The following is a 15,129-nucleotide window of genomic DNA, read 5'->3' on the forward strand; positions in this document are numbered from 1 at the left end:
AGTTGTTCCATTGTCATTTGTCAAAGTTGTCATGGCCAGCAACATCAGCTTTGCTCTCATCTTCCACACCTTGTTTTCCCAGAGTTGGCATGCATCTGTACGTTATGTCCAATCTCTGAGTTGTCCAACCTTGCACTTAGCCAAATTGTGGTACTTTCTATCTTCGTCACATCTCACCTATTAGTCTATTGCATTCCTCAGCACTATTACACACTTTCCAGGGCAAATCACAACCAGACGTAGCTGAAGGCTTCCTGGAATTTTCTTCCAGACACAATGAATTTGAGTTGAAACTTTAGAGTCTCAAATCTAATTCTCTGATGAATCCCCGCAGTGGCTTCCTCTTCCTTAAAATTGTGGCAACCTTTGTGAAGCCATTTATTTATAAAAATAAATGTGTAAGTGAAGCAATATTAGGCCTGCTACCTGAGTTTAAAAATTTTACATGATTAATTAGCCTATTTTAATCAAATAACTCTTTAAATTGAATTATAGATTAAAAACAACTTGTTCTGAATCCAGAAGCAGACATTCTTTCCTTTAGATGAGTCTCTAGTACTAGCAACATAAGAGGTGATCTTGTCTCTTTCTTTTATAGAAGAAGGAATGATCATTTAAAATAGTACTAAGGATGTGTCTCAAAACTATTTTCTAACAATTGTACTGGCCACACTAAAAACCCTGAGTTAATTAATTAATGATCGCAGTGCTAAAAGAAAGAAAAACAATCACATTCAGAACCTGAAGCTAAATTAGTTTTAGAAATGGGAATAGGGGCACCATTTGGATCTGTGCTAATATTCTGTGGCCTGAGCAGACAAGCAGACTGTGAAAACAAGGGCATTAGAAATAGAGCTGTCCTCATTTTTATTAAGACATTTGATGGTGTGAAGTCCCAGTTAGGTTAAATCTAGTTGTAGTGAATAGGGTCGGTTTTTTGGGGGGCATAATTTTTCTCCCCATAAGATAATAAATAACAGATTGAGATGTTTGTTGTTTGGTTACAAAATTGTGGATCATCAGGGACCAGCATAAATGAAATTCCCCAGCCTGGGAGTGTCTAGGTGGATTTCCCCACAAAGCAAGGGTGAAAAAAAATATCAGGTTTTATTCCCCTTCTTTGTCTTCTCCGTGTGTGATGACATAGCAGATGTTCTTGTAGTCAACATTGCCAGCTACATCTGGAGGGAAAGCGTGCCACATGTTCTTGATCTGCCAGAAAGAGAAGATTTATGTTGAGAAGTGATAGGATTGCAGCTGATGACTTTCAATATTTTGAATTGTCAGTCTAAATCAACTTTAGACTAGTGGACTTCAACTCCCAGAATTCCTCAGCCAGCTCCTTAGCCATGAAAGAGGATGATCGTGCTTGTTGGCACTGCACAAGAAGAGCTGTGGCTGGCTAACAAAAGAAGGATATCTCATAAACGCTTTGTTTAATGTGCTATTCAGGATTTGGATTTGTGTTAAAAGAGAACAATGTAGATTGTTATAGATTTTTTTCCTGGCCTAATCCCCTCAGTTTCTGATTTTCAAGTATGGTTTTGCTCGCTGTGGTTAAGCTGATTTATGTGCAAAGAGAATGTGAGTGTTAATATCTGTTTTTATTCTGTGGTAACAGAATAAAGTGCTATGCAATCCTTGGAAGAATCTTATTAAGTTGAAAAAAAAGTTCAGCATTGACTCTGGCCTTAGACTGACCTCATATATATTTAAAATTAATGTAATGATTCAATGAAATCAATACAGTATATCCAGATTATCTTTTCTCCTTTTCTCCTAGTTCTACAGATTTTAGATTGAATTGTTGACAACACGGAAAAATAACACTGAAGTAAAAGATCTGGGCTAGGGGACTCTTAAATCGAATAAAGAAAAGAATGGGACATGAGCAGGATGCAAAGAAATTTTCTTACCTCTTCTTGAGTGAACCGGTCACACTGGGTAGTCAAGAGTTCTTCCAAGCTATAGCAAGACAAGGAGAAACATGGTATGTGACAAAGGCCCTAAATATATGTGACTTCTGATCCAACTGTCATCTAGAATATAATTTCATGGCAAGATATGGGTTGCTTAAGCAATTAATCAGGAGGAATATTGCGAAGTGCCTACAACATGGAGGAGGAGATAATGGGAACCTAGTAACAGCCATTTTAGATTTAGGTCTGAACGAATTCAGTGTCCCAAAGGTGCTTTTTCAGGAGGCAAGTGGCCTTTCTTGTTTTTTCTTTTGAAGACATTCCGCTTGTCATCCAAGAAATTTCTTCAGCTCTGACAGGATTCCCCACTATCCTGTCAGGGCTGAAGAAGCTTCTTGGATGAGAAGCGAAACGTCTTCAAAAGAAAAAACAAGAAAGGCCACTTGCCTCCTGAAAAAGCACCTTTGGATGTCTGAGAATCTCCACAGACTTTTAATGGATTCAATGCTTCTGCTGGAAGTGAAATGGGAGGTAAACACTCACAATTTCTTCTTGACAGTCCCCTTGCCCTCGGGGTCCAAAACTTTGAAGGCACCAATGATGACGTCCTCGGGATCAGCACCTGATGAGATAAGACAGGAAGAGTAGTGAGATGCTGGAACAGGTTATCTGTCATAGAAGAAGACTGAGAAGAAAAAGAGACTCACTCACCCTTCAGCTTCTCCCCAAACATGGTGAGGAAGACAGTGAAGTTGATGGGGCCACTGGCCTCCTTGATCATGGATTCTAACTCCTCATTCTTCACATTCAGGCGACCTACACAGAAAGGAAGAAAGTTTAACTGCTGAGGATTTGATTTAAGGGTCTGATCATCCATCCAGCTTTCTTTTTTCTTACCCATAGCAGCAAATGTATCTCGCAGGTCCTCCTTGTCAATGATGCCATCTCTGTTCTGGTCAATAACAGTGAAGGCCTAAGAAGCCAGGACAGAAAGAAATACATTAACCAAGTTCATACATTACATTAAACGGGGTTGTTGAGCTATTCACAATGGCTTGGTCCAACTGCTACACCAAGCAAAAACTAAAGAAACCACATTATAGCATAGCATAATACATGAAACCAACATGTTTGGGCTCTAGAAAATTCACCTTCCTCTCCCTGTCCTACCAAAATGAACAGTTGCCAGGATCTCAAAATGGCAAACTAACTACTTTATAATAGCTTTTGGATTTAAACCTATCCACTCTCAACACACATCTAAACTGACTATGTATGCTAATAAAGGAGAATATTTGTAGCTCAGGGTTGACGTGAGGGGTCTCTGAGTTTCCTTGTTTTCTTGGAGACGTTTTATTAAATAATATCTAAGTAACAAACAAACATAATCAGTGGTAGTAAGGAGTGCTTATCTAGTTTGATAATGAAATGTCTGCAAGAAAACAAGCAAGCCCAAAGGATCCCTCATGTCAATCCTGAGCTACAAATATTCTCCTTATTAGCATAAATCAGTGGTTCTCAACCTGTGGGACGGGACCCCTTTGGGGGTCAAATGATCCTTTCACAGGGGTCACCTAAGACCATCGGAAAACACATATTTTCAATGGTTTTAGGAATAATTTTATGGTTGGGGGTCACCACAACATGAGGAACTGTATTAAAGGGTCGCGGCATTAGGAAGGTTGAGACCCACTGGCATACATAGTCATACTCATAACTATATATGTGTTATGTTGTCACAACTTAGTAAAGTAGAGGCCTTCATTTCTTAAGAGGAGCAAGAAAGCTTTTTCTGCTTTTCTGTGAACTGGTTCATCACTTGCCATCACTTCATATCAAGTGGCATGTAATTAACCCACAGCAGGGGAAACCTGTGATGAAATTGTTTTGATCATTGTTTTGGATAGCAGCCAATGGACAAAACCAGCAACATGGGGTAGGCGGAAAGATAGGCAGTTGTGATGTCATGACTGAACCCTGCCTCTTTGTAGAACAAAAGGGTGGGACTTCGATCACAATGACCAGCTTGCCTGCTTTGGACTTGTCCCTTGTGGATACCCTCAGCTGCAGTGCTTTTTCTAGATGCAATTCATGGCTTTAATTCATTTAAATTCAAATGTATTCATCAAGTTTTAATTAATTAAAGCAGGGATCAGGAATTAGTGATCTTCTAGATATCTGAGAGTTTCCATTCTTATTGCTGTTAGTTAATGTGATCAGTGATGGAAGCCTGCCAGAACTGTACCCCAACTCTAAATTGAGAACCCAACATTATCTGTTCTTAAACTGGGTTAACAAAAGAACATGTATGAATGGACAATTTGTACAATCTGCAACATATATGGTTCTTGAATGTATATATCTACCTATGTTTATTACTTAATAATTATATAGGTGATATATAAGTGGAAAGCTACATAAAAGCCTACACTTGAATTATCGTAACAGTATGTAATTTTTTTCCATTTCACAGCACAACCATCCTTATGGCTGAGCCATATGGAATGCCACCTTTAGTCTGGCACAAACATCCTTTTAGAAAGAATATTTCAACTTGCAGTAGAAAAGATTCTGGCTGTGAAAATTGGTGTATAATAGGCAGGAGAAATAATTGTGGGATTTTGAATGACAAATAACTTCTGTATCCCTCTCTCTTCCCAGTATTTTGTGCAAAGCCCTTCTGGCCTTCAGCAATGCAAACTGGATACAGCTTTGATTCCAAATACACATCGTAACAGCAAAAGCTCAAGAAATAAATCAGTGAAAAATACAGTATTGTTGACAAAGCTGGTTATTATGCTAAGGGAGCTTCTAAAGAATCATCTTTGGCTACATGCATGCAACATCAAGGCACAAATTGTGTTGACTCAATTGCAAGAGCTAGATTCATACAATACATTAATCCAAATTAAATAAAAGTATAGCTTATTGTGATACACAAATCCAGCTGGATTTGGTATCACAATAAGATATACTTTTATTTAATTTGGATTAATGTATTGTATAATAACCATATAGAGCCAAAAAAAAGATCTATTAGTGATTTTGGTAAAATCATCTTCATCATGAACAGTTAAACTCGTATGCCACCGGGCACTCAACAACTCTGGAAGGTCCTTAACACTCAAACAAATTACAATAAAATCAATAAAACTTAAAAGACGAGAAGCGTGATAAAGTGAGGGATCTCCCTTCCTTTGGCCAAGGCCTGGGTGAAGAACCAAGGATCTTCATGGCTTTTCTATATAACAGAGAGAAGTGGACCCTATCTGGATCTCAGGAAGAACCTCATTCTAGAGATCAGATAAGATGGGAACGAAAAATTAATTAGCTGCCACTGAATCCCAGACACAAAATAGTAGCTCACTTATGTTTGTGTATATTTCAAGACACTGATATTAGTTCTTTAGCCCTCAGTAGATTTACTGGTCAATTTAAATTAAAGTATTTTAATAAACATTTTGGACTGGATATAAAAAAAGACTTCAGTGGTTTGTCTAGTTGTCTGCTTATCTAGCAATTCATTATAGGAAGACATGGGTTAACTCCAGTTAGTACAACCCTCCTCTCCCTCCTCCCTTTTCTGCAGCTGTGCCCTGGAAACACCTGTCATTTGATATCCTTCTTCACTTCTGCCAGGAATCTGTACAACCTTAAACTGTCTCATATTAAACCCCAAGCCCTCCCTAAGGGGACAGGTGGTACATTCTGAAGAGGCTGTTGATGAGATCTCCAAAGGCTGGCAGGCACTGATGGAATTCACTCCTCCCTCCCCTCCTTTTTTTTTTCTTTCTTTCTTTCTTGCTAAATGCTATGTGCCTATCTCTTTCCAAATAAAAATGAAATGCTAGAATTTAGCAAATTGAAAAGGGCGGCATTGGCAGGACAAACTCAGTCAAAAAGCCTATCCTGTCAGGCAAGTCCTTGCCATCTGAGAGATGAGGCTCTTAATCCAAGTGTAATGTTTGCTATGTCGTGCAAACATAGTAGAGTGGCTACCATTTACGGTACAAGAAAGTCAAAATGTATAATCTACAACCAGCCTGTATTTCAAATTTCACTTTTTTTTGTATCCCAAAGTCCAATAAACCAAGCTAAAGTACTACTCGAAAAGCAGTGTATGAACAAAAACTGGGCTTGTTTCTCAGATTTTCAGGCTCAACATGTTGTGTGAATTCAGCCCTGGTCTGAAGAGCAATATGGATTCTCTATGCTGTGGAAGAAGGGGGAAAATATAAACTTGCAGAGAATAAATAATAGATGGAGTGGAAGTTGCATCATCTCAACTATCTAATCTTGTAATTTGGATGTTGGCTGGATAAGTACCTCAGGAAGCTTTTCCAGCTCATCTTCCCCCACCACCACCCAACCATACACACACAAACAAAGGAAAGGTCCTCACTACTTTGTGTGGAAGCCAAGAGAGCTAATGTAACATCAGCACCCCAGTGTCAGCAATGTACTCAGCACTTGTCTGTGGAGATTCTCAGTCATCCAGGTCATAGTTATCTCAAAGGTGCTTTTTCAAAAGGCAACTGGACTGTTTCTTCCTTGAGGAAAAAAGAAGAAAATGTTTCATTTCTCATTACTTGTGATGGCGAGTGATGCAATGCCCCCCACCATCACATCTGATGAAGCTTCTTGGATGAGAAGCGAAACATTTTCTTCTTCTTCTTCCTCAAGGAAAAAGCAGGCCAGTTGCCTTTTACTCAGCACTTGCTGAATAAGGGCAAGAAAGATCCTCTACTCTGAGGAAATTACATTCTAAGTACAAAAGCATAAAAGGATATTCTGAATCAAAGCAAAGACAACCAAGGCTGTCCAGAAATCTTGATGGCAAACCTACCCTGTTTCTCACAAAAGTCTAAAAAATATTCTAGCTAGAAAAATACTATGTATCATACACAACTTCATCCTGAGTCGAATCATCAGTTCATCCTCTTCACTGTTCCAGATGGCAGGATCTCTCCAAAGAGATTCAGTCTAGGATGGAATTCAACAAAGGCAGAGCTCAAAAAGCAGTTGATTGATCCCCGAAGAAGCAAATTGGCCGAGGAGAAATGAGTAGCTGAACCCAGGATTAACCTGGGCCGCAAAAACCCTGATGCCTGGTGGTTAATTTTAAATAATTAGGTTTTTTTTTAAAAAAAAAAAATCCCTTCCTACCATCCAGTAAATGTCCATCCAGATCTGGTATCCCTAGATCTAAATATCAAGATTGTTACTTCTGCTAGCCCGTATTCAAGCAATCTTCCCAAACTTCATGCCCTCTCATGATGTTACTTAAATTCACACCATTCCTATAATGGGAGTTGCAGTTCTGGATTAGATACTCATCTATTGTATGGGCCAATTTAATTTCATTTAAAAAATGTCAACCAATGCCTATAGATTTCAGCAGTATAAACCTGCGGCTCTGGGACCAAAGACTAAGAAACTGTGTTTCCATCACGGATCTGCTCAGTGGATTCTACCTCCACCAAGTAGAAATGTAATCTTTCCACCCTTAGCAAATTATGGGAAACATAAAAATGGCAGAAGGAATAGTAGGAAGGGCAAAAGAACTAAAATGAAGGAAATCATCACCTAGTCCTTCTGAAATTCCATGATTACATCAGAATTATTGCACAATGCAAGAGCCCACCAGAAGCACCTGAAGACTAAGGGGAGATGGGTTCCATCTTGCCACAAAGTTCTATAGGTGATCTTCAGTATTACCACTCACAGCATGCTTGTGGAGAAAGTAACAAGAAGAAGGGGAGAAAGAAGGCAAATCTCATTCTTTGGGTTTTCTGAAGGAAGGGCAGTTGACACATACAATTAAATAAATATGCACATTGCAAGAACTGATCTGTCCTCTCATATTTTTAAAAGCAGGAGGCCCTCAAAAAATAAAGACGCACAAACATAATGTAGGTTGCAGGAAAAAGAAGAAAATCCGAAGGAGCTGCTATGATACATAGTTTGCTACTAACTCTACTTCTAATGTAGCTTTGGTCTCCTTTATAGTTAATCAATATTTTAAGACTGAAAGACCTTCAGGCTTCATTTTTTATAGAAATCAGGAGGCTTCTCGTCTCTTCCTCCTCCCCCCAAACTAGCCAGCCAGAATGGGTTTCCAAAGATCTCCTTGTAAGGCTCTGCCATTTGCTTCATCCAAGCACAGATGTCACCTCTTTACTCAGTCCTCCTTCACCCAAAATAGACCCTGCTGCATTGCAAGGGTCTTGGAAAGGAAACACCATCAACTTTGGGGTGGTGTGTGTGTGGAGGTCTACTGCCTGCCAAAGGGCAAAAAATGCTCCTCTGAAATGAAGATTAAGAATTTAAGTGGTAAGAAGAGAATATCTCCATATGGAAAGCTGGTCCTCTCTCTCACATTTATAGGTGGGAATTTTTATTCAAAGTCCAAATTAATTTAAAGAACAAGTGTCCTAAGGAAAATAACCTGCAATTACCCTTGGGAAAGGAAAAGCAACTTTAATAGCTGATAAAAAGCTGATCTTCCATGCATAGTTAATAGGTTCTAAGCTCCAAGATAGGATTTTGTGAAAGATACACTCATAGTTGCTCATTATTTTGGCTCTTCCAAAATATGGCCATGTTTACACATCATAAGCCATTACTCATGGTCTGCAAATCCAATTTTTATCCTGTTTTACATATCACGAGAATTGATGGCTTGCTTAATTTTGACTTACTGAAGAAAACAAAAATAAGCTAGTATTCAACCTACAGTAGATATCATAGGGAGACAGAAGAACATTTTTGAAAAGGTTGGTCCACCTTGTAATATCTATAGATTTTCACTTTTCCTCTCCAGAATGTTCTTCACAATAGCCTTCCTCAAGGTGGCACCTCAGATGTGGCAAAAAATAAAACCCATTATTCCCAATCAACAACCATTCTATCTGTGAACAATGGAAGCTGTAATTCAACACATTGGAATGGACCACAAAATTAGGAAAATGTCTTTAAAACTTAGAAGCATTCAACATGTTCAACAACTAATAGAACTATATAAAAGGCAAAGGAAATGAAAATTAATGAATGGTGAGCCCGTTTGATGGGCATAATTTCAGGAACAAATCCCTATTTTTGTAAAGATTCATACTCAAATCAAACCACCACCAAACCCATACATGAACTGATACCCACATATGGATTCTTGAGGTAAATTATGTTTTAAAAAACTCCTCTGTAACTTATCTAGACCTTTTATATTTAGTCACTTCTGCTGAAGTTGAGAAAATGTAGCTAGGATTCATACAATACATTGGGGTACACTGAACTGGACCTGCCTGCATATGTAAAACAGACTCACCTGAAACATTTAATTAGATTCTATTATAACAGCCAAAATTTCTGTGATTAGTCAGCAATGTTTTTCAAAGGGAAGACAGACTCTGCGAGTCTGTGACGAGTACAAGAAGCTTTGTTCTTAAAATTCATTCCTATATATTCCGTGATGTAGTCAAAACTCTCCTAACATGTCAGTTTTGGATGGTACTCCTGGACAATGCTCATTGGGATCCATTAATTTACTCCAAAGTCCTCCTTTAATGGCATCACTATATTTGTGATATTTCCTAATGGATGATACGCTTCCCCATGTCCACCTTTGTCCTTGTTCTTACCTCTTTAAACTCCTGGATCTGTGTTTGGTCAAACATGGAGAAGACATTGGAGCTTCCTTCTGCTGCCCTTCTCTTTGCCTTCTTGGGTGCCTGTAAGAGAAGAAGGATGGGCATTCAAGATCAGCCAGCTCACTGCATCCTTATCTAGGGCAACCAAGCCTTCCACTTTTATAGGCGAGAGTCTCTATTCAAAGTTGAAACTAGATGAATGAAAAAAACCAGGAGTGAACCAGTAGTACTGAGTCCTCCAAGTCCTAGCACAGACATCATTGATTAAGGAAATACATACGTTACCTAGTCACAGCTTCCCCTTTACGATTAAATGAATTATCCTTCAACTTAAATTGTAGAACTGATTCATAGCTTAGTACCTTTCCCTCTTGAAATGTGACACAAATCAGTCCTGCTTTATCCTGATGTATTTTCTCCTTATTGACAATGTGTAAGCAATCAACTCATCAGTGACATGAGAACATCTTATTAAGAAAGGTTTCCCACCATTCAAAGTTTCTAGAGTTACTTATTTGTCTGGTTTTGTAAACATATAAACAACTTCAGTTACAGTAGACTCTAAGCAATATCCTGAAGGTTCCTGAATTTGATTATGTAAACCATACTTCATTGTTTTCTACATTTTTGCCTCCAGGGGCAGGGAACCTTACTAAATATCAGAAAATATTATTTAGTTTAACTTAATAATTAAAACTTCCTTTAAATGTCCTTTTATGATAGGTTAATATTTTCAAAATATTGTTACTTTGTGTTGTTTTGTATAACACAAGGGAGGGGAGAGGTTAATCCGTTAAGGAGAAGCCAACAAACAATTTTATTGGTATAGCAAAAGTCTGAAAACTCAAAACATTAATATTCATGATTTTAAAGAAAGTGTATACTTTGGTTTGAGAAGCATCTATTCTTACTTTCCATACAAATATGGAGTTGATAAAAGTTTAATCCATATTTTCAAAGTCTTCATTGCAGATTTGTAACAACTAATTTCCATGAGGGTGATCTTTTCTTTAAGGCAACTAAGTTACATGTGGGTATTATAATTTTCATCTTCCCCAAAATCACTGCAAGTTTTAAGTTAATAAGTAATATATAAGTAATTAATTGATATAATAAGCAAGGGTCCTTTAACGTCCTTTAAAATGATAGCCCAGGCAAATAAAACATGTATGAACAAGCTCAATTTGATGATAAATGACAACTGTTTCAAAAAATAGCACTAATCCACAATTGGTGTACCTAATAGAAAAGAAGGGAAGGGGTGGACTATATTCAATATAGTCATATAAATAACTCCAGTTGGTTTCCCAAATTTAACCCATACATGAAAAGAAAAACATAAAATGAAATTTCTTTCTCTCTTAACCTTCTCAACTATGCCTCCTTCTGAACAAAGTTATTTTATATATAATATTAGGATATATAGGATATATATCTACATCACAGGAAGTTATTTAAAATGACTATGATTATCTGGAGATAATTTCAAGAATCTCCTTTTTACAGAGTGGCTCTTTTTTGATCCTCAATTCCCGAAAACTGATATGCATGTTACTTCTAGGAACAGCCAAAGATGGGACAGGGGTGGCAAGGCAAAAATGGAATGAGAACCTGAAGATCCATGAATTGAACCAGAGCAAAAGTACAAACTTTGGTGTATTGGCTAGAAATAATAAATGCATCTCACTTCTCTAATCGCACTTAGTTGGCCAGATATAAAAACCCAGTAACATTTTGGAAACCCTTATACCAAGGCAAAGGGGCATGGCTAGAGAGGTTGGGATTGTAGGCTGGAGGCCTCAGGTGGAGAAAGTTAATATATATCTGCATGCTGACAAACTAATCTTTTAGCATCAAGAAATGAGGTCCTGAGAGATTCAACGGTCCCAACTATTGCAGTTTGTCTTCTCACCATGGCCAGATTTATAGGAGTGTTCTGGAAGGATTGCTCTAAAAATGTATCTTACAGAGTTTACTCACTCCTACATTTCATCTGATGTGGCCTTTCAAGTACACCAGGCATACAAAAAAACTTCAAGGGTGAAGGAAATGTTTTTAAAAAGTGTATTCTTTGTTTCTCATTTGAAAAAAAAACAAAAAAACAACCCAGACAGGTTGCAGCTTCCTTTGTCTGGATCTTGTGGTGCCTTGAGGAGTCTGACTCAGAGGCTCCTGTCTGCTCAGCAGCTGTCCAGCCACACTTTGTTCCTTTTTGAAAAAAAATATACGCAAAGGCAAAGAACAAAAGATTCCACGTGTAATAAAACATCCTGCTGTATTATTCAAGAAGAGCATTATAGTAATTCAGGGATTTGAAGGGATTCACCTGTAACATTGAATACGCAAAGCCAAGTAACGCAAAATATTATTAAGCAGGAAGAAGGCTTGGGATGGGATACATGTGCAAGATCAGATCCATTTTAGAAAGTGAAGAAAATGCAACAGAACGATAGATGTTGAATCATCACCCATAAACAATAATTTGATAGTCTGCATGCCTTCAGCTTTTCCAAGTTTCCTTCCCCATCTCAAAACAGCACAGATGCCTTTGTGTTCTCATAGTCCTCCCTGTATCTCTAACAGTGCCAAATAGGGTATGCAGGCAAGAGCGTAGTAGATGTCTAAGGAAATCAGGGGCTTCCTCTTAACACACATATTCCTCTTGTCCAGATATTTTAAAAAACCCTAACTGAAAATACTCAAAATTCACTCACATATGTAGAAGAAAAAGCTGAACTGGAGGATTAAAAAAAAATGCGTAGAGAAATTTTACCTCTTTCTACACCTTCCTTTTTTTGATTTTATCAATCAGACAAAGGAAGCATATTTTCAAAAGCATTCCCTATTCCAATGGTTGGCTTAAAAAGGCAGATTAAGGTACGATTCAAATTTTTTTTCCCCCTCAGTGTTATACATTTTCCACTAGTTTGGACTGAGATAGCCCCTGATTTCCTTAGACATCTACTACGCTCTTGCCTGCATACCCTATTTTTCCTCACTTACCATGTTCTCTCAGTGGGCAGGTAAATGGGTGAACAGCAGCTGTGGATGCGATGGGGATGTCCCAGGGGCCAGAAGGGCAAACAGCCTAGACACTTGGCTGTGAATTCCCCTGGGGTTATATAGGCTCCCTCAGAGGGAGGCGGGACTGCTAACTATAGTCACATCTTCAAGTTTGGGTGGGTGGAGGATGGATGGGGGTAACTAGAAATAGACTCCAGAGGAACGCAAGAGGGCCAAGTCCTTTCTTGGAGACAGGGAGTAAGGCCATTAGGTTTGATGGTCCATAATTCAACAACCTTTATTATTCTGGGGATCAGTGGTAACCCAGCTCCAAATCCAAAGAAGATGAGCTCACAACCCACACAAGCCCCTTATTATGGTTTGCTTGATTATGGCTTGCCAATCTATCAATTAACCATGGTTCTGCAAACATGTTTTTGATCAATATATGAAACCAGTCAGGGGATAATTCCTTGCTCAAAAATTGACCCATAGAAGAAACCAAAAGAAAAACAATTACACAAATACAACATCTCTTTTAAGGCATACACATTTAGAATTCATCACAGTAAAACTCTGGGTATTAAAAATTGCATTGTTTTTAAAAAATGTGTCAAAGAATGTCACAGATCTTGAATTTGTCAGATTTGATAGACCAGGATTTGCAAAGTTTAAAACAACTTTTTTACTCTGAAATTTAAGCCATTCCATGGATTTTCCTATCACCCATCTCCTCCCACTTATGACTGTATGACTGTAACCTTCTTGCTGGTATCCTTAAGATTTATATTGACTGTTTCCTAATATAATTTGATTGCTTATTTGTTCCCTATGACTATCATTAAGTGTTGTACGATTCTTGATGAACATATCTTTTCTTTTATGTACACTGAGTATATACACCGACAAATTCCTTGCATGTCCAATCACACTTGGCCAATAAAGAATTCTATTCTATTCTATTCTATTCTATTCTATTCTATTCTATTCTATTCTATTCTATTCTATTCTATTCTATTCTATTTTATGGCTTGCTGGCTAATCTTTAAGGATCTAGACATTCACTAGCATGATTGGACAGCTCATCCCTAATATGCTGGCCTGGAAGTTCGTACTGATCTGGTCATCAGCCTTCTTCCTGCTTAGGACACCTGGATGGCAGATTCCATTGATCCCCTCTGTTGAGATACAGGAAAGCTTCAAACATGAGCATGGAAAATCCAGTATGCCAAGAGCTTCTGTACTCCATCTTCTCCCTTCCTTTCTTCTCTCCTTCCCTCTGAGCTCAAGGTATCCAATGTCCCTGAGAAAATTTCCTTTTTGGGACCGCTGATTCAGCTGTCACTTGGGAGACACAGACAAGAGCAGACGCTCCTAAAGATAGCTATGAGAATTTCTTTCCTTGCCCCACTACAGACTGACTGTCCATTTACATTGATCCTCCATTTCTTGTCTAAAAGAACTCCAATTATCCACACTCCAATGAGTCTCTCGTCTATAGTTTGTTTTAATCACAGGTTTGACTACTATAGAGTGGTTGGATATCCTCAGATAGTCCTCGGCTTACGTCCACCACTGAACCCAAAATTTCTGCTTCTAAGCAAGACATTTGTTAAGTGAGTTTTGCCCCATTTTGCAACTGTTCTTGCCACAGTGTGAATGACTGCAGTTGTTAAGTTGGTAAAGCAAATCTGGCTTCCCCACTGACTTTGCTTGTCAAAAGATTGCAAAAGATGATCACATGATCCCAGGGCACTGCAACCGTCATAAACAAGTCAGTTGCCAGGCATTTTGATCACATGACCATGGGGATGGTGCAACAGTCAGAAGCATGAAAAATGGTCATAAGTCACTTTTTAAAGTGCTGTTATAAATTTGAACGGTCACTAAATGAACTGTTATAAGTAAAGGACTACCTGTAAGATCAATCAAGGTTTACGCACCACGGTGGCTACATTCACATATTGTGCTAGACCAGAAGCAAACAAACCATCCTATGGCTCAATGAGATATGTAAAGTAATTTGTAATGTATTTCTATATGTAAAGTATTTCTAGCAGGACTACCAGATTCTGTAACGGCTTTGATCCCTATGCCATCCATCTGGTAAACTCACAAGATTCGTTTTTCTCACCATATACATGTATACATCCGAACTAGACTGTGTTGTTTCTCTGTGTCATAGAATATATGTGAGTATATCCATAATTTTGTATTTATTTATTTATTTAGTCATGTTTATGTAGTATATATTGGGAGGTGGTGACCTTTTGAGAGCTGTATGCAACAAAATTTCATTTTAATATATGCCAATTAGTGTACATTCAAAGGGATGATAAAGTTATTCTATGTCTATATCTAATCACGTTACCAGTGAATGAACACAAAAAGGGGGAAATTGAGAACAAATTGTTTATAGCTTAATTTTCTTCATGATAGAAATCAGCAGCTAGGGCTTTTGGGGTGAGAAGTTTCCTGACAGTTCAAACAATTAATCAATAGAACGACTTACTTCCAGAAGTTGTGGATGCTCCAATATTGGAAGTTTTTAAGAGATTGGA

At 38.1% G+C, this 15,129-nt stretch overlaps 1 protein-coding gene across 1 annotated transcript; it reads right to left on the reverse strand.

The window, feature by feature from the left end:
• Positions 1-843: 843 nt before the first annotated feature.
• Positions 844-12,704, reverse strand: MYL11 (myosin light chain 11). Its single transcript, XM_034419752.3, has 7 exons — positions 12,569-12,704; positions 9,557-9,646; positions 2,817-2,892; positions 2,631-2,735; positions 2,463-2,541; positions 1,917-1,965; positions 844-1,212 (listed from the first exon to the last, which is right to left on the reverse strand). The coding sequence occupies exons 1-7, from the start codon at positions 12,569-12,571 to the stop codon at positions 1,108-1,110; spliced, it is 507 nt and encodes a 168-aa protein (XP_034275643.1). The 5' UTR covers positions 12,572-12,704; the 3' UTR covers positions 844-1,107.
• Between the last annotated feature and the right edge of the window lie 2,425 nt (positions 12,705-15,129).

This window comes from Pantherophis guttatus, chromosome 4 (genome assembly GCF_059756535.1).
Source record: "Pantherophis guttatus breed Tessera chromosome 4, ASM5975653v1, whole genome shotgun sequence".
Classification (NCBI taxonomy): Eukaryota; Metazoa; Chordata; class Lepidosauria; order Squamata; family Colubridae; genus Pantherophis; species Pantherophis guttatus.

Coding starts and splice junctions, on each gene's coding strand:
- MYL11 (XM_034419752.3), bottom strand. Junction 2,893..9,556: donor AGATCCAGGAGTTTAAAGAG/GTAAGAACAAGG, acceptor CTGGCTTCTTAG/GCCTTCACTGTTATTGACCA. Junction 2,736..2,816: donor AGATACATTTGCTGCTATGG/GTAAGAAAAAAG, acceptor CTTTCTGTGTAG/GTCGCCTGAATGTGAAGAAT.